Here is a 20,527-nt window from a genome sequence, read left to right on the forward strand (position 1 = left end):
TATTTTCCGGAAAAGTTGTTTTTGCATATATTAATATGTATTAATAAATTTTTATATTTTAAATTATTTTTACATATATTGCAATGATTTATTTATAATAATACTCAATTATTAAGCTACAATATTAATCGTTATAAATTGAAAAAAACTAATATCAAATAAATTATTTGTAATTATGTTAAAAAACAAGTATTGAATAATTAAAAAAAACAAGTTACTGGAAAAATCGATAAACAGAAGTAATTTTCTACCGGAAATGAAGGATGGAATGAAAGAGGAGATAGAGAGGAGAGCACGGAAAATGTCTTACGGAAATTGAAAGTGTAAGATATTTTCCCTAAAATGTAACCCATTTTCCCTTGTTTTGGAGTTCATTTTCTAAATGGAAAATGTTTTCCGCCAATCAAACGCTGAAAAAGTTGGAAATAATTTTCCGGAAAATCAATTACGTCAATCAAACAGACCCTAAGTTTTATAAACAATTAAAAATAATATCGATATTAAATAATATGACAAAAACACGTAATAAAACTCGAAAACTTATAAATATAATCACATACGATGAATCTCAAATTTAGATATTCAAAACCTGATTTTTATATCCTAGTAAAATAGTCATCAATTGTATTAGATGCCCAAGTCCACTCCATAAATGTGTCTTATTCTTCGAGCTATGCCCCATAAATGAAAGCTTTACTTTTCTCGTCAACAGTTTAGACTTTTCGAGTCTGGTTTGGGATGGCATGCCATGGTCAAGTCCACTCCATGCGGTGCGAAATCATAAAAGAATTTTAGGAATAGAAATTAAATTATAATTTTTATAATAAAAAATATAATTTTATTATTTTAATAAATTGTATCTTTATAATTTTTAAAAGATTAAATCAAATTTCTATATTTTTAGGGAGGTTGAAGTGCAATATTATATTTATTAATTTAAAATTTTAAAAATTTTAAAGGGATCATATAAAAAAAATTTCATTTTAGAGAGATCGGAACCCCTGCAACCTCCTAGTTTTATCACTGCACTCCACTAATGTAGGATGAATAATTTTATTTATATTTGTTTATTAAATTAAGTGATAATAATAATATTTTGAGATTCGTAGTAGAATATGTTAAATTATTTAATATTTATTTTTATAAAAATATTTATAGCCATTAAAAAATTGGTTTATTTTTATTTAAAAGTTTTGACGTTATCATTTGGTATTCATGTTAAACACTCTTTTAATGTGGTACTTTGATTATCATTTTAAAATTATTTACTTATGTGAACCCAACACTAATAATCTTAAAAATAAATAAATAAACTTTAACGTTGATTGAGTCTTAGCTTGATTGGTATGGACATTGTTATCAATGTAAGAGAGCTTGAGTTCAAATGTACTGAAATGTATTATTCTCCTATTTATGGGTTGGGGAGTAGACATGTCTATGAGTTGTGTCACTCAGCTTGGCTTGAAGGGTTGCTCGAAAAATGGAAAAGTTTACCTGAATCCGACCCAAATATGCAACAAAAAATTTATTTTTTTACTGTTTTGTTATTATTTTATTTTTTTCACTATTTTATTACCATTTTAATATTATGTTACTACTATTTTACTATTTTTTTGTTTGAATATTGTATAACTTTTTTATTGTTAATTTTATTACTATTTTTAAAGGGATTTTCTTGTTAAGTTACATTTATCTTAATATTATTTAAGTATATTTATTATTTTTAATTTATTTAATATTTTTAATAATTTTTTATGTATTATAATTTTAAAAAAATTAATACAAACAGACTGAATCAAACTAGCTTTTTAACATTTTATCTGAATTAAACTTAAATAATATTTTAGACTTATTTTTTAGACCAATAGAAAATAAAAATATCTAAGATACTCCCTCCTAGTATTCCACCGACCCTTTTCTGTCTCGATAATGAGACCGCCAAAGAAAAATGCTCCAACTTCCTTCAAACCTCACACAACAATCCTTTAGATTTCACTCTCCATTTATCTTTAGAAAATGCCTTATTTCCTCCCGGTTTTGCTTATCTTTAGAAAATGCCTTATTTCCTCCCGGTTTTGCTTACTCTTATCCCCCTTTTAATCTCTTCTTCGTTCCAACCCACTGCTACTCTCTTCTTCCCAGGTTTCAAATCCCCAAATCTCAGCACCAACTTAACACTAACGGGAAGTGCAGAGATTCAAGCCAATGGCATTCTAAAATTAACAAAAGCCACCGATGGTTTACAGGGCCATGCCTTTTATAGCTCACCATTTAGATTCAAAAACTCCAGCAATGGCCAAGCTTTCTCCTTTTCAACCACCTTTGCAATGGCCATAGTCCCTGAGTACACAAAGCTCGGTGGCCATGGTTTGGCTTTCACAATCGCCGCTTCTAAAGACCTCAAAGCACTGCCTCGTCAGTACTTAGGGATCCTCAATGCTACCAATATGGGAAACTCGTCGGATAATCTCGTTGCGGTTGAGTTCGATACGGTTCAAAATTTGGAGTTCCAAGACATCAACGACAACCATGTTGGAATCGACATAAACAGCTTGAACTCAATTGCTTCGGTTCCTGCTGGTTATTACATCGATGGGGTTGGTTTGGTGAAGCAAAATGTTAGTCTCAAGAGTGGGGAAACGATTCTAGTTTGGTTCGAGTATGACTCAGTTGAAAAACTTGTTAATGTAACGATTTCATTGAGTTCTAAAAAACCGAGTTTGCCGATCTTGCAGCTTAAGGTAGATCTTTCACCTTTTCTCCAAGAGTTTATGTATGTTGGGTTCTCAGCTTCAACTGGTTTACTTGCTAGTTCCCATTATATTCTAGGTTGGAGCTTTAAAATGAATGGAGAAGCTCAAGCTCTTGATCTATCTTCATTACCTTCACTTCCCCGACCACCGGCAAAACATACAGCTTTAACAGTTGGTGTCTCGGTTTCATCTGTTGTTCTTGTAATAGCAGCTTTATCCGTTGCTGTTTATATCTTTATGAAGATCAAGAATGCTGATGTGATTGAAGACTGGGAATTGGAAATTGGGCCACAAAGATATGATTACCATGAACTCAAAAGGGCAACCAATGGTTTTAGTGACAAAGCTTTACTTGGTCATGGTGGTTTTGGCAAAGTTTATAAAGGAAAGCTCAAGGATTCTAAAACCCAAGTTGCTGTCAAAAGAGTCTCTCACGAATCGAAACAAGGGTTACGCGAGTTCGTGTCGGAGATCGCGAGTATTGGGAGACTTCGACATCGGAACTTGGTTCAATTATTGGGATGGTGTAGGAGAAGAGGTGACCTTCTTCTTGTTTATGATTACATGGCTAATGGTAGCTTAGATAAGTTCTTGTTTGATGACCCTAAAATAGTTCTTAATTGGGAACAAAGATTGAATATTATAAAGGGTGTTGCTTCAGGGCTTCTTTATTTACATGAAGGGTATGAACAAATTGTGATTCATAGAGATGTTAAAGCTAGTAATGTGTTGTTAGATGATGAATTGAATGGAAAGTTAGGAGATTTCGGGTTGGCGAAACTGTATGAACACGGTTCGAATCCAGGGACAACTAGGGTTGTTGGTACATTAGGGTATCTAGCACCGGAGTTGCCTAAGACAGGAAAGGCCACAACGAGCTCCGATGTTTATGCTTTCGGTGCTTTTTTGCTCGAGGTCGCATGCGGGCGGAGACCCATCGAGTCCAATGTATCACAAGAGGAGCTAGTGTTAATTGATTGGGTTTGGGAGAAGTTTACACAAGGGAGGCTCTTCGATGTGGTAGACATTAGGCTTAATGACAAGTATAAAGAAGATGAAATGTTGTTGGTGCTTAAATTAGGCCTAATTTGCTCAAATGATGCGCCTAAGGCGCGACCTAACATGAGGCAAGCTGTGAGATATCTCGACGGAGAGGCTGAATTACCAGAACTTTTGAAACCATCGAGGATATATGAGGGAGTTGGCGAAGGGTTTGACGCTTTTCTGCATTCGTCCATGTCCTCAACATTTGATAATACGAGTTCGTATTCATTCACGGATCAACATGGCAATGGTGGTACTAGTATTGTTTCTCTTTGAGAAAGTAGACTACTTTTATATATATATATAACAAAAATGACAGATATTTCACATGTTATAGCATCATTTTTCAACGACAAAATTTTCAGTTCTCACATACGAAGGCATTAATGAGGGATGTAGCTGAATTCAAACTGAAATGGTAGCAGAGTTTTGGTTGCATTTGGCTAAAATTAATGAGAAAGTTGACAATGTTATGCTTTGGAGGGACCATATATATTTCTTTTGTACCAAAAAGCATAGTAAATCAAAAGAAAGAGACAATAATAAAGTAATTGATTTAAACTGCTTTTTCAAAGTTCAAAAATATGCTTTTCACTCTACACAAATTTAAAATTTAGTCCCTATACTTTTATTTTTTAATAATTTAATTCCTGATAGTTTTTAGATTTCAAATCCAATCTCAATTATTAACACGGTTGAATTCTGTTTGCTGAATTTGTTGGTGCGACATTTTAAAATAAAAAGTACTCGCTTGGTAGTAATGTAACAAAAAAATGATGTTATGAACCTGAACTTAACAGAATAATTTTAGTAGTATTAACAGTTGGATTTAAATTTTGAAATCTGAAAAAGTAGAGAAACTAGGGCCTTGTTTGATAAAGTGTTGAAAAAATCCAATCAAAAAATTCATATTTTAGTAACTTCACTTTTTAAACACGTTCGGTAACTCATAATATTTTTTTGCTTTTGGGTGTTGATTCAATAACACTGCTTTAGTTTTCTAAGATGTAAAAGGAAAGCCCAAAGTAAAGATGGACCTAAATATATATACCCATGTCAAATAAAGGTTTTTATCGATGCCTGTCGAGTTAAGTGGTAAAGAAATTAATGTTCTTTACGAAAAGTTTCGAGTTCAAATTCCATGAATGAAGAATATATCATTGAAAGAGTTTAATGTCCGTTTAAAAATCTAACCCAATTTGATTTAAGATTTTATTAAAATCTAATGTAATTACCGAATATCGAAAAATCTAGAATAAAAAATTACAAATCCCAATTCATATCAAAGCCACCATGATTAATTACATGTACTAAATTGTAATTATCTTCATTTATTTTCTACTAAAAAACTATAGGGTTTAATTTGTGATTATATGCATGGGACTAAACTTCCCTTGAATTATAGTTTCCACTAATGACATGATAATGTGTAACTAAGGGTTAATTGCGTTTTGATGTCATCAAACTATAATCTCAGTTTCAAATTGGTCCCAAATTTTATAATATTATAATTTATGTTAAAACTATCTATCAAACTATAATCCGAAAAATGGCTTTAGAGAATATGTTTTTTTATAATATTTTCTTATATTTTTCTCGAAAAAAAAATTTATTTAACGGAAAATGATTTATCGATCACTGAAAAATAAACAATTTTACTATAAATTACATTTCCTTTTTGAAAAGCATAAGACAATTTATAGAAAGAGCTCTCCCTTTTTTTTCTAAGAATGTAATTTATCAAAAATAAATAAATTTTTATTTTTTGAAAATATTAAAATATTGATATTGAATATTATAAATTTTAATATTATTAAATAGACATTTATATTTAATAACATAAAATAATTAGTATTTTTATTATTTTAATAAAATTACTTAATAATAAATTTTATTATTATTAATAATTTTAAATGCTAAAAAATATTCTTAGTTTCATTTATCCATCGAACTAGTTTCGATGTACTGCTATCCACTTTCATGTATGTATCTTCAAATTTAAGTTTAATTTAAGCATCGGTAACTTTGAACTGATAAAAAAAATTAAAAATTGAAAAAAAATTAGATTTTTTATTATTTTAACAAAAGTTTGGACTTTTTTCATTATGTTATGAATTTTTGTAGATAAAATTTCTTAACTTTCTAATTCTTATTTTTAAATTTTATACATTTTAAATTACCAAATTCAAACGTACCAAAATGTAAAACAAAATTCTAACAGGGGCCAATTTGAAATTCAAAAGAAATGAAAGGGCTATTCGTGGAAAAAAAGAAGAAAGAACACTTCAATGGCACAGCATTTCGCACCATCTAGAGACCGCTCCAAATTAAAGCTCCAAAATTTCCCCGCAAACCAAAAAACCATTTTTTTTAAAAAAGGGAAAAAGATCCACCTCGAATTTCACCACCACCACCGGAGACGCCGTCGTTTGTCACGCCGGCGTTTCCGCCAATCTGTCCGAACATTACTTATATAAAAAAATTTACAACGAAAAGCCATGAAGCGAGGCTTCAGCTTTTCTGTAACCGTTGTCGTATCGGCCATCGTTTTCATTTACTTTTGTACGGTCTTCGTTTTCATTGATCGTTGGTTTGGTCTAATGACCTCACCTGGTATCATGAACGCCGTCGCTTTTACCGGTGTTGCCTTCATGTGTGTCTTAAATTACGCCTATGCCATCTTGGCGGATCCGGGTCGGGTCCCATCTTCTTTCATGCCCGACATTGAAGATCCTGAAGTTCCTATCCATGAGATCAAACGCAAGGTACGCTTAAAAAAAAGAAAAGAAAGAAAGATTGCAGATTTCTATTCTTTGCTATGTCTGCTAAGGTTTGATTTTTGGTTTTTTTTTTGGGTAATAATTTGGATGAATTTTGAATTTTTTATTGAAAATATTAATTTCTCCAATTTGGGTTTGTTTGAAATGAAGGGATTAATGTTGGGGTTCTTGCATTTTTCTCGATTATTGCATGCAAATTAGCAATTTTTTTTGCACATGGAGAGAAAAAAAAAAGGGATCTTTAGGGGTTGAATTATGCCTAGATTTGGTGAAAGTTTTGAAATTTTGGATAATTGAGATCTGTATAATTAATCAATTCTTCATACTGTGTCAAAGATGCCAACAAAAAATAGATGAACAAAATGCATTGTCAAGTTCTAATCTATGATGAATTGATGATCTATTCGGAAAATCAAGTAAAAATAATCTGTTCATTAGTGTGTTTAAAAAAAGCATTGTAAAATTAATGCCCTTTAGCTGCACTGTATTCATAGTTAAGCGAATGTCATTGTTGCGTTATTGTTCATTTGATCTATTGTCGTAATGAATTCTGTTATGTGTTATTTCATAGTTAATCATAACTGAGAGTGTTATTCTGGCGCTGCGTCATTTGTGTAATGTTGACGCTCCGGCTATCATTGATTCTCCCTTAACTACGGTACTTTTATTGTCATAATCCGGGGAACAATTGTCATCTTCTGTCATGTTGTAATTCCTAATTTGTTGAAATGGATAACTTGAAAGCATACGGTGACGTAATTGTGCATCACGTTTGATCTCACATTTTAACAATAACTTGGAACCAAAACAATTGATTTTGTCGTGTTTGGGAGGTCAATAGACTTATGTTTTTATTGCATAGCTTTTATCTTGTTCCATCTATTTCTAGGTTATGACCTTTGTTCAGGATGTTTTTCTAGGGAGGGGACTTGAGATTTTGCCAAAAGTGTTCTTGTTTTAAGCCTCCTCGTGCTCATCACTGTCGTGTTTGCAAAAGATGCATTCTGAGAATGGTACGTGCAAATCTATTCTGTCGTTCTTTCATGTCTCGAATGCCCTCAATAATAACGTGCTAAAACCACTCTTCTTGATTTACAAGGATCACCATTGCAATTGGATAAATAATTGTGTCGGCCATGCCAACTACAAGGTTTTCTTTGTCTTCGTTGTATATGCCGTGATTGCTTGCATCTATTCCCTGGTATGCCATATCGAAATAAACTTATTTATTTCCCCTTTGAATCGAAACTGTTTGGTCCTTTTCTCATTTTGGTTCTCTTAAATTTCAGATTTTACTAGTGGGGAGCCTAACGAACGATTCCCAGAATGATAAGCAGCGCAGTGCAGATACTTTCAGAGTCGCATATGTAATGTCATTGGTTACCGACCTTTTAGAGCTAGAATTTACCGTATTAGTGTAATGCTTATCGCTTATCATTTTCAGGTTATTTCCGGACCGTTGCTAGTCCCCTTAAGTGTAGCTTTAAGTGTTCTCTTGGGTTGGCATATCTACCTTATTTTGCAAAATAAGACCACAATTGAGGTAATTAAAAACATTTATTCTGTATTTTGCTCATTGCTACTTGCCTTTCGCATTTAGAACGAATTGTTTACAGTAAAAGTATCATGGAAGCCCTTGTACTAGGAGTCAGATTATATTTTGCCCCCTCTACTCAAAAGATGGGCAAATTAGTCCTTGTACATTAGAGCAAATTGGTCATTTCTATTAAAAATTTCATCCATTTGTATTGTTAAAAACTGGTCTGGCTGACAGAATAACCAAATAGTGACATGTAATGTGCTATGTATACCTCACACTGACGTACATGCATCAATTTTTAACCGTAGAAATGGATGAAGTTTTTAATAGAAGGACTAGTTTGCTCTTTAATTTAATGACAGGGCTAATTTGCTCATTTTTTGAGTAGAAGAAGCAAAATACAATCTGACTCTTAATATAGTGGCCTCCGTGGTACTTTTACCATTTTTTTTAGTTTTCCTTGATTTTTTTAAAATTAAATCGGCAGTATCACGAAGGGGTGAGAGCTATGTGGCTCGCGGAGAAAGGAGGGACTGTCTATAAGCATCCGTATGATATTGGTGCCTACGAAAATCTAACAACGGTAATATCCATCAACTTGGTTCATTCGTTGCCTTATTCTGTTCTCATTAATTTTTATTGTTATAGCTCATATTTTCATCTGTTGCCATCTGAATTATTTAAGGTATTGGGTCCAAGTATCTTCTGCTGGATATGCCCATTTTCAAGACACATAGGTAACGGTCTTCGTTTTCGAACTGCTTACGATAGAGTATCTACTTCATCAACATCAAAATGACATATCACTTCTTCTTTTTTTCCTTTACATTGCCTTGGCAATAACGAATTTTTCGATGCTTGAGGGATCGATAAATGCTTACCATATGATACCCTTTTTAAGTTATTCTACCACACAGATGCTGTCACCTTCAAAAAAGACCATTACCATCTTTACAACAACCGATAATCGTCGAGGATGCAAAAAAAGGGTCCTGTAAGTTGACAGTTAAACCAGGCAAAGCAGTACTAAATTTAGAAATAGGATTTGGTGGGGTTTTACTCTTCTTTTTGTTTTGGTTTTTCCCTTCTCTTACCCTTTACCCTTTTTGGAGCTTATGGTTTGTGTAGGTGGTTTAATGGTAGGTTTTGTAATTTGACACCTTGTTCATAAAGAAGGCATCATTGTAGATGTGATCATATGCAAATCAATAGGCAACAAAGTGTATCAATCATGTAAAAGAACTGTAAAATCCTTTTTTACACTAATAAAAGTTTCTCAAGGTGTTTTTTTTTTTCTCAATAGAATTTCTCCTCTTCTTATCTATTCAATTCTCGGGTCATTTCGGGTTTGGGCTATTCTAGTTTTCCAGTTGGGTTTTTTTATCATTCACCCTGGTTTTTTGAGTCGGGTTATTCAAGGTCTGGTTAGTGATTTTAAGCGATAATTTGATGATCAATACAATGATTTAATACTCATCGATGAATAGAAGAATATATCTTAAATTCAACACGATTTGATGGATTATAGTTGCAATGATGCTTCGAACTTGCGGCGTCTCGTTTAGGAGCAAGAAATTACGTAACTTTTATTTGCAGCAAACAACTAATGATAACAGCTTAAACTTGATTATTACAAACAAAACACTATTAAAATTAAACCAAAGACAAATCCATCAGATTTTTACACCTCAACCGCTGTTTTATGCCCTCAAAACATAACAAAACAACCTAATCGATAGACTTAATGCTACAATGGCATGAAATTAAAGTTACAATGAAGAAATCTAGGCGACTCATAATTGATAGACTCAAAAACGATGACCAAAAAGGGAATGACATGGTTACTTTGTATAGCTATAGAGCAATTCGGAACGGTAATGGTAGCGTGGAATCAATGTTACAGAAGATCAGCAACGGTTACCCGATATCAACACTGTGGAAGATCGGACGGTGGTGGTTGCAGCTTCTGATTCGGTTCCGGACCGTCCAAGACTAGCCATGCCATTTTCAGTCCCCAGCTTGTATGAACATCTAAGTGACAGTGCATGAACCACACCCCTGTTTATAGTTTTTAACATGATTCCACAAATCAGAAGAAAAGAAGCAACAAATTTTTGCATGTTCATGAAATTATGTACATAAATAGAATTTTCAATTTTGATTTGAACTTAGAGGTAAAAGCTACAAAATTATTTTAAGGGACTAGGGATGAGTAATAAATTTTTAGGGAGTTGAAAGTGTAATTTTATTATTCGAATTGATTCGAAAACAAGTTATTTACCTGGGTTGTCTGCTAAGAACCGAATGGCTATCCAACCACCGGCAGGCACACCGGCCGTATTCCGTTCCATCGGGTCGACAAGATTGAACTTCGCCGGATCCTTAACCGGATCAAAGTTCCCAAACCCTTGTCCAACAACAAAGAAATTGAAACCATGAAGATGCAATGGATGACTCTCAGCACCAAGAATGCTTGTATCCTGCATCACTAGCTCTACACTCGTATTAAATGGCAACACCACCGTACGAGTCCCATTCATCACATTCGTATTATTCAGTGCAATCCCTGTATAATTAAACGGAACCATCGGTTCCACTGGAAAATCCGTCGTGTAAACACCATTCGATTGTCCAAAATAATAAGCTTGAAGAATTGCCACCGATGGTAACGTAAACGACACGTTGTTAACCGAAGCTGCAAACTTAGTTGAATTGGTAGGACCTTGACAAGTTGTGTTCTTAGGACAAGGACTTGTCCCAAGTCCAACAGTGAAAAAAAACCTCTTGTCCACTGTTTTAGGTACGTTTGCAGGGAATTCGTCATTGGCTAAGCTACGAAATTTCATTGTGAAATTTGAAACAAATTGTGTGTCGTTAATTTGTGGGAGATTTGGTTGAATTAAAGTGGGGTTTTTGGATGGTTTTTTAAATGGGTGTTCATATTCAAGGACGCCCATAGTGGTGGAGTTATCAAATGTGCCTTGACCGGTGGAGTATGGTCTAGCGGCTATGAGGAATGTGGCATTGGGGTATTCAGGTTTGGTTTTTAATAGAACGTTTGTGGTTTGGCCCGGGGTGATTAGGAGTTTATCGGTGTCGAACGGTTTTGTGTATATCGCGTCGCCTTCGACTACCGTTAATGTGTGGTTGGCTATGGTGAAGAAGAGCTCGTCGTTGAGTGCAGCGTTGATTAGTCGTAAGAGATATGTTTTCCCTGGCTTCACTTTTAGCTTGTATGTATCTGCAAATGATTATGTAGACACAATCATGTTAAACCTATTACAAATTTACCTTAAATGTTGTTATAAACTTGCTAAACCTAGCTAGGACTCCAAGCCGTTTCGAGCTGTCACTCTCATCTAAGGCCTCTCAGGGAGATCCCTCGGCTAGCAACTTGTTTGACAGGGGCGAAGTTCGGATATTGCTTTGGAGCCAAAAATGAATAACAAATTTTGGGGAGTCAATGTGAAAATTTCCCATTATATTAACTTATGATTTTATAAAAACTAAAGGGATTATAAAGCTAATTTACCATTTTTGGGGCTGTCTTGACCGGCAGACTCATTTATTAATCGTCTTATCCTGAACACATCTTAGCGCCACTCAACCTAGACTTGAGGATAGTGCTAGAGGGGTTAAAATGGGAAAATTCATTTTTGACCCTTTAAAGTTTGTCATATTTTAAGTTACTATATGATAAAATTTATACTTTTACCCCTCCTTAAAATAATAAAATTTTAAGTTAGTCCTTTAAAAATTGAAAAGATATAAGCTATTAAAATAATAAATTTATATTTTAACTCTCATAAAAATATATAATTTAATTCTACTCCAAAAAATTTTTCTAACTTCTCCCCTACCTAAACCTATTATGTCATGCCACATGCCTCTAATCCGCCAATACTAACTCGACACGTAACACCTCCGAGATAATAACAATCAACTTATATAAGGCCAAGAGCCGAAGGATAGCACTAGGTTACCCGCAATCTTCATCTTTCTTGCCAAACCTAAATCTCCTTTTTTTTTCTCCTCAACCGTCTATATCAACAACTCTCCAACTTATCCTAAACAGGGTGAACCCACCATCTCTGCCTCCACTAGATGTATCAACAATATTTATAATGCATTAAACTTATACCTTTAGAAGAACAATTGTAGAGTAGCCCAGGAAGGCCATTGATAGTATAAGCATCTGAAACATTGGGTCCACCTCCTGTTTTGAGTGCTTGGCTAATTATGGCTTCCGGGTCTTCATTGAACCACTCTCCTGAAACCCCAAATTCATACATACATATATATATATTAGTTTTAGAAAACATGAATACTTTTTAACTTAATATGCAAATTTATTTTCTTGTCGGCCTACCTAGTATGATGGTGACTTCTTTGTGGGGTTTTTGAAATGGGTAAGATTGATTGAGCTTTGGGAGGATGATAATAGGTCCATGGATTGTTGCTCTTAACCATGAAATGTGAGCATGCCATAAGAGGGTTCCTCTTTGTCCTGTGATTGTGAAATTGTATATGTATGATTGATTTGTTTGAATCGGACATTGTGTTACGTATGAAGGTCCATCTGACCATCCTGTCGTAAGTTGTCGAATTCCATGCCTGTTCCCATATAATAAAACAATACAGATCAATATTTTAAATCCACTGATTTATTCGTCTAAACTTAAAAATCGGTTTGATATTTAAATAAACTTAGATAAAAATATTTTATACAAATAATGAACTTGAAAAAAAGGACTTAGTCTATTAATCCTTAATGTTCAAAGTTCGAGCTTAGCTGACATGTTTTTTTATATAATGAAATACATATAATATGAAATTTCAGTACATTATACTATAATAATATACATATTAAAAGGTATGCTAAATTGTTTGTGTAGAAATTTAATAAAAGGAATATATTTATAACATTAGTAAAAGAAACATATATAATTATTAAATTTTATCTTTCTTAAATTTATAATTTAGTCCTTATACTTTTAATTTCAGGAATTTAGTCCCTCTACTTTTCATATCAAAATTCAACTCTATTTGTTAACACTATTATTTTTTTGTTAAATATGTTGGTGTGACATTTTAAAATAAAAAATATTCACTTGGTAGCAATGTAACTAAAAAAATGATATTGTAACGAACCTGAATTTAACAAAATAATCTTAACAATGTTAATAGTTGGACCTGAATTTTGAAATATGAAAAGTAGAGAGATTAAATTCCTAAAAATAAAAGTACACAGACTAAATTCCAAATTTGAGAAGAGTACAGGTACCTATGACATAGTTTAACTTACTAAATATTAAACAAAAGTAATATGGACGGATTTGGGAGGAAAATTTTGATGCTCATATTTTGAGCCGATAAGTTTGAACAATTATGTATATTAATACCATACATGGAATTGACCTAGTCGAGCTATGAAGACCACTATATATATATATATGATAATATGAAAGGTTACGTACCAATGAATGCTAACATTGTTTGCAACATGGTTAACCACTTTAACAATGACTCGATCACCTTCTCGAGCCACTAATGGTGGCCCTGGGTATCGTCGGTTCACACTCAGAATGGTCCTCGTATGACACAGTCTCGTAACATTATGATATCGAATCTTAACCATTCAAAAAAAAAAACCATCAGCTTCAAATTCAAAAATAATTATACATACATACATATATATATACATACATACATTGAATGTATAGTGCCTAGTTTCCCCTTCTGCATTTCCCATCAATACAACAAAGAATGAAATAAAAAGCATCGCCATTGAAGAAAGATGTGAAGTTTCTGCCATTTTTGGTTCAGCAGATGATTTGGTGACGGAACAGCTGCAAATGTACGTGTAATAAAAAGGGCCAAATATATGTGTGTATATATAGGGTTATGATTATTGATTATATTAGGTAGTAAATTAAGATTGATGAGTTTAAGATTGACCACAGGAAAATCAAAAATTGGTCAGCTTTGGTGTTGGTCGAGCTGAATTTTAGAGTGTTGATGAAGTAAGAATTTTCTCTTGAACCTTCTATTATAGCGACTGTTTTACTTAACACATGAATTAAGGTGGTAACTGATAACGTGGATTGGTTCGGCTGGTTGAATACTAATTATTTTGATAAAGGTGAAGTTAAAAAAAAAAATCTTTTTGAGGGGTTGAAATTGAGTTATAAATTTTTACGGGAGACAAAATAAAATTTTATACCACTGTCCGTTTTTAGAAAGATTAAATCAAAATTGTATTATTTTTTAAAGACTAAAATACAATTTTACTATACATTAACATATAAATTTATTGCTTTCAAAAGGACTAAAGCATAAATTTCTCATCTTAGAGAGCCGTAGCCACTAGGTTTAAGTTTATCTTCCTATTTATGGGTTGAGAAAGAGTTATGAATAATTTTAGGCATCGTGTAAAAAAAGAAAAAGAAAAAAGATATACTTGATCATTTTTCTTCTTGTTTTAAGTATTCGAGATATTAAGAATTTAACTAAAACTCAAATCCTACGTAATGTAATATCAGAAAGTTCTTCACGAGGATCGCAAAGTAGGTGAAATTTTTCATTTTAGTTCCTTTAAAAAAATTTAAACTATAAGATTACATTTTAATCCCGATAAAATTTCAATTTAATTTCTTTCTAAAATTTGAAATAATAAATTAAGATAATGATAAAAATATGACCCCCTTAAAAAATTAAAATTCAATTTTAGCCCCTAAAATAAGTTCGTGGTTTTGTCCCTAGTTCTTCACTTTAGTAATAAAGATATATGGGTATAGTTAAACAAGTAATTTTTTTTCTCAATATTTTTAAAACCGGACTAGTGGTCAAACTAGTTAAGCCACTAATCCAATTAATTCAATCGATCTGTCCTATTCAACTAAATAAATCATTAAAAATTCATAAATAATATATTTTTAAAAAGGTTTTTTTGTCTGCTTTAACCAATCCATGCCTATTCTTGAGTCAATTAGTCTAATATCTTTCTCCGAACCAATACCCTAATCGATTCCCGATCCAGCTAGTCCAACCAACCAATCCGGACAAGATTTTTGCTTTTTTTTTTCAAAGCTTTTAATGCATAAATGAAACTTGAAAGCTACCAATTTCCTTAATGAATTCAATATCTATGACTTTTGCAACTTGATCATGTATATTTTTAATTAACGTAAATAATAACCAAAGTAAGTTCTAGAAATTAATGAAAATTCAACCATGGCATTAACAAGCAATGGTATGTATTGGAGAAGCTCCATTAGTTGTAGGTATAGGTGCCCTTTGTTACCGTATTTTGAAGGTATTTCCTACTACTTCCCTTTGTTTCTAAATTTCTCTTTTAGACCCTCAAATTGGGCCGACCTCAACTATTTTGGCTTCCACACTAAGGCAAAATTATGTCCTCACCTTATTGTTAAATGATTTCCATGTAAAGCAAGCTTTTGTTTAATTATATTGCTAAACATCAACTTCATTAGTTTTACACAACTAGGGTTTTATTAGAATAAATTAGATTAGGCTAAAAAATACGATAATTCAATTCGAGTGTGAATGTTAGATATAAATTCTAATCTTTTTAATGTAGTTAGAAGGGTAACATGATCCGAAATGTGTTAGGTATAGCCGGTGGCAGATCTTGGGATTATGCTTGGAGGACCTACTTAAAATTTTCAAAAAATTTAGGAGTTTAATGAGAATTCTTTAATAAAATTGAGGTCTATTTAAAATTTTTAAAAATATTGTAAGATTTGTGAGAGCTTAATTTAAAATTTAAAAAAAATTAAAAGTTATATAATAAGAATTTCCAAAAATTTAGGCGCCTCCATTACGGTCCACCCTTGGATATAGACTTATCAATTTTTATATGATCTTGAAAACTTAACCCAGTTAATTGAATCAAATTCCAGATCAATTCAGTTTGACAACAAAAGGTTAATAACTTGAATCCATCCAAATCAAATCTGAAAATGACTAGAACGCTAAATGACATAAAGAAGTAATCCTAGATGACTTGAACTCAAGATGATCTGACCTGAAGGATCATATTGACAAACTTGAATGATAAAAACCCAAAGTAACTCAAACTCAAAATGGCTCAAAAACTTTAAAACTCGAATTAAGTCAACCCAAATTTATCCAACCCAAAATCAACACAATCCACTTAATATTGATATATCTAGTAATACAAAAACATAACTCGATTAACTTGAATCCAAACAAACACAATCCAATTTGACAATAAAAAGTTATTAACCCGAATCCATCCAATCCAAATCCAAAAATGACTTTACTAGAAATAACATGAACACCAAATGACTTGAAGTTGAAGTGACCCAAAGAAGTAATCTGAAAAGATTTAAACTCAAAATGACCCGAAATGAAAAACCATATTGGCATACTTGAATGATACGGGTCCTAAATGACCTAAACCCAAAACAATCCAAACATAAAATGACTCGACCTAAATTAACTCAATCCAAAATCAACCCAGTCCGTCCAATTCATAAATCTAGTAATACAATAACTTAGAAAATTAAGAGTTGGATTATGCAAATAACTAGTTTTAAAGTTCCAATAAAGAAATTGAAGTTCCAACAGTCGAATAATCCAAAAAGAATCAAATTATAGAAACAAAAAAAGGTATGTTGAAAACCATGCCCTAAAAATACTTTCAAAAAAAGAAAATCAAGCCCTAAAAATTTGAAACAAAACAGACCATAAGACATATCAGTTCGATGTGTCAGTTTAATTGGTAAATGTTCCTTTCCATCAACTTGTTTGGAGACTACGATGTTCCATCATCCATGCCACATGATATCTTTTTTTAAAAAGGGTAAATTACACCTAACGCCACTAAACTATTAGTTTAGTCATTCTACTTCAAAAGGTTATAAAATGGTCACAAAGCTATTTAAAAGTTTTCATTTAAATCACTAGGTTGTTAAAATCGTTGTTGTATGACCTTTTCTATTTGCATCATTTGCACCAATCAAAAGTACTCATTCCCCTTCTCTTCTAGAGTTCAAATTTTTTTTCATGAAATAGCTTTTAACATCATGAATCTACAAATTGAATTCCAAACAATTTTCTTATTCGATCTCCGACATTGATTGTCAGATTGATTTGGCCCTAAGGTATGTTCTTCTGTTGGAAAAAATGGATATTTTGGATGCTTTGAGTCATATTCTCAATTAGTAAATGTGAAGATTTGAATCATAAACTACTCCATGAGATCTTTATAGCGGCATATCATATGCTCAAAATAGTTGAGTGATGAATGAGAAATTGATGCTCAAAGTAAGCCACTTGTGAATTATGTTGAGGAAAATAGAAAGCTTAGTCTCATATTGGTTAGATATCAAGAGTGGAATATGTTTATATATGTGAACCAACAGGTAATTATTGAATGACTAAATTAATATTTTTCCTCATATGCAAGAGGGGTGCAAATCCAAACCCATCGGGGTTGGGGTACACTTGCGCGATGTGGGTGACGTGAAATGTTCAAACCGATCCGGCTTTTTAGGCCTGTAAATATTTTAGCCCAATATGTATCATTAATTTTCCTCAGCAGAGCTTATCTTTTTGGAATAAAAAAGGAGTTAATGCCTTTAATTAAAACATTAATTTAGGTTTAAATGTCTCACTAATTCACGAACACATTTTGGCTCCTTTAGTCAAAGATTTCCAAAAATTCTTCCCTTAAATTTATTTTATAAACCAAATAATCTGGTAGGGAAGATACACACTAAAACATTCAAAGTTTTAGAGATATCTTTTCCCTGCATATTTTCCAATCTATTTTCCGGTGATAAACGAAGGTAAGGCCACTGTTCGTTGATCGTTGCAGCTGTGCTACTGCCGTGCTCATCTTGTTGTTGTATCCTGGGAGACAATCGATTGACGTTTCTCCAACACCAAAGCAGCGGCCAAATCTATCTTAAGGAGACTGTCTAATCAGGCCTCAACTACCAGTATAATATTTCTATTTAATTTTGTTTTCTGTTTTCCAAATTATATGTATTAATATTGTTCTTGTTCGATCTTTTGATTAATATAAAAGTTTTATATTACTGTTATTTTACTAACGCTTGTGCAACATCTTCTACTTGTTGATAGGTACTGATCCATTGTATTGATCATTGAATTGTCGCATGGAGTTAGCTAGCTAAACTTCTTTTTTTTTTAAAAAAAAAACTTAACAACTTAATGACTTAAATAAAAACTCTTGAATAGTTTAGTGGCTTGAATAAAAATTTAGGCCCTGATATGGAAACGTTCAAGAACTAACTTGGACAAAAAATTTCAAACCCTAATATATAAATAATTGTCAAGTTCAAAACCCAAAAAGTGATTTAAACCTTAACATTAATAGACATTAGAGAAATCCTAATATGGTATAAGCAATATAGTATATATCTATATATATTGTACTATATATCTATTTTTTTTATCTTAATAATTAATCTCTCTTCCACACTCAAATATTATTATAATTTATTAATATATTTAAAATATTATATATTTATATAAATTTCGATATATTCGTAATTTAATATTATATAATTTTAAAAATATTTTTATGTTATTTTTATATCTTGATTTATAAATTAGTGCAATTAAATATGCTGAACTTTTGGGTCCCAAAGTTTAAACAAAAGTATTAGGTTAGATAAATGGTATTAACCAAAAAATTAAACTCACTTAAAATGTTGGTCCAAGCAAAATTTGATATCTATATTTTAGGTCGGGTTGAACTTAGGCAATAATGGAACAAGCTAATGGCATACATAAGCGCAATATGAATCTATCTTAGCCCAACCCTTGAACATTTCTAATTTACGTAAGCTCTTGTGTTTTTTTTTAAAACCAAATAAGCCTTTATTCTTTGATATCTATTCATCCAAGTCCTTGAATATTGTCCCTAAAAGTAACAATAGTTTCTAGTTTACAATTTTTTGTCCCAATAAAGAGTTGTGGGTCTAATCACAAATATAAAAATATAATCTGAAACCCACACTTCAAATAACTAAATTAACCTTTAGGTAGAGGTTACTCGGGTCGGGTTTGGGTCAAGTTTATGTATGATATTAGTACTATATGTATTTGCTTAAGTTAGACTCAACTCGAAATATAGGTTTTAAATTTTGTCTAAACGAATCTTTATTTGTAAATGGTTAATTCAAACTCAATTAGATTTTAATATATCTATTGTTAATAGATCATATAAAGTACATAGCTAGATGGGTAGAGAGTGACCTTAGCCCCTTAGTTAAAGGGTATAATAACAATTTCAGTCCTTTTTAATTATGAGATATTTAACTTAATTTCTTTTTATTTTCCCTTAAACTTCAAAATTTTTATTTTGACCCAAAAATAAATTATGGCCTTAAAATGCAATGACAACAAAAAGATACCAACATTTTAGGGATTATTTCTCATTGGTACCTTTTTTTTAATAATAATCCAATAAATGGGCACATGAAAATGGCCCAAATAATGATGGGTTTAAAAGGGAAATGGGGCAAAAAAGTGTTTTTTTTTTTAAATCCATAAACCCATTTGGTTTATATTTTTAGTGGATCCCAAGAAGGAGTTGTGTATTAGCCTCTTACCACAAATAAAAAACCCTCAAACTCACTTAAAATGACAAAATCAACCTTGTTAAATTACAATTATTCAAAACAAGATTAATATTTATTTTTATATTTTCATAACATTTTAAAATTTAGTTGGGTTGAGTCTTAGCTCAATTGGCATCAACATTGTTGCCAATTCAGGAGAACGTGGGTTCGAGTGTAATAAAGCATATTATCCTCCTATTTAAGGGTTGGCAAGTGACTATAAGTAATTCTAAGTATTGTATCAAAGAAAAAAACCATGATTTTGCTAACAAAAATTGAAATCACCCAATTTTGAAGTTTTAGTCTCATGCAATTGCAATGCGTGGCTTATCCTCCTACCCTGTGGTCTTGCTATATGTGAGATTTGTCAATATCTCTTTGGATTAGTTCGATTTTTGTTTAGTTATTTGTTCGTTTTGCATTAGCTCTCTTAAAAATAAAATTTGTCCCTTTAATCCTTTGAGTATTTGCAAAATTTTAAATTAATTTAATGATCATATTGTATTTTAGTCCCTCTTAGATTTTGGAAAATTTTGCTCTTTCCAAAAATAAAAAAAGTTTATAGTTTAAACTATTAAAATTTGTAAAATTTTACATTAATACAATGATGAAATTAAAATTTGAACTCTCACAAATTTATAATTCAAATTTGACCCCTTCAAAAAAAATCGACTTCACCCTTAATTATAGTTATTTAAATATATTTGTATTATCTTTGTATTAGTGAAACTTTAAAAAAAATAATGAAATTCAATTAAGTTATCGTCGATA

The 20,527-nt window shown here is 31.8% G+C and overlaps 3 protein-coding genes across 3 annotated transcripts; 2 read left to right on the top strand and 1 right to left on the bottom strand.

Annotated features, from left to right (window-relative positions):
• The first annotated feature begins 1,902 nt into the window (after positions 1-1,902).
• LOC121214058 (L-type lectin-domain containing receptor kinase S.4) lies at positions 1,903-4,270 on the top strand. The gene has a single exon (XM_041087721.1). The coding sequence runs from the start codon at positions 2,055-2,057 to the stop codon at positions 4,071-4,073; it is 2,019 nt and encodes a 672-aa protein (XP_040943655.1). The 5' UTR covers positions 1,903-2,054; the 3' UTR covers positions 4,074-4,270.
• Positions 4,271-6,105: 1,835 nt separating this feature from the next.
• On the top strand, positions 6,106-9,408 carry LOC107940905 (probable protein S-acyltransferase 16). Its single transcript, XM_016874370.2, has 7 exons — positions 6,106-6,562; positions 7,498-7,590; positions 7,677-7,778; positions 7,867-7,944; positions 8,022-8,120; positions 8,605-8,700; positions 8,803-9,408. The coding sequence occupies exons 1-7, from the start codon at positions 6,296-6,298 to the stop codon at positions 8,914-8,916; spliced, it is 849 nt and encodes a 282-aa protein (XP_016729859.1). The 5' UTR covers positions 6,106-6,295; the 3' UTR covers positions 8,917-9,408.
• Positions 9,409-9,677: 269 nt separating this feature from the next.
• Positions 9,678-13,979, bottom strand: LOC107940904 (laccase-17). Its single transcript, XM_016874369.2, has 6 exons — positions 13,828-13,979; positions 13,595-13,746; positions 12,487-12,731; positions 12,259-12,387; positions 10,399-11,358; positions 9,678-10,175 (listed from the first exon to the last, which is right to left on the bottom strand). Exons 1-6 carry the CDS (start codon positions 13,930-13,932, stop codon positions 10,045-10,047), a joined length of 1,722 nt encoding a protein of 573 aa, XP_016729858.1. The 5' UTR covers positions 13,933-13,979; the 3' UTR covers positions 9,678-10,044.
• Positions 13,980-20,527: the final 6,548 nt, after the last annotated feature.

This window comes from Gossypium hirsutum, chromosome D01 (genome assembly GCF_007990345.1).
Source record: "Gossypium hirsutum isolate 1008001.06 chromosome D01, Gossypium_hirsutum_v2.1, whole genome shotgun sequence".
Lineage (NCBI taxonomy): Eukaryota > Viridiplantae > Streptophyta > Magnoliopsida > Malvales > Malvaceae > Gossypium > Gossypium hirsutum.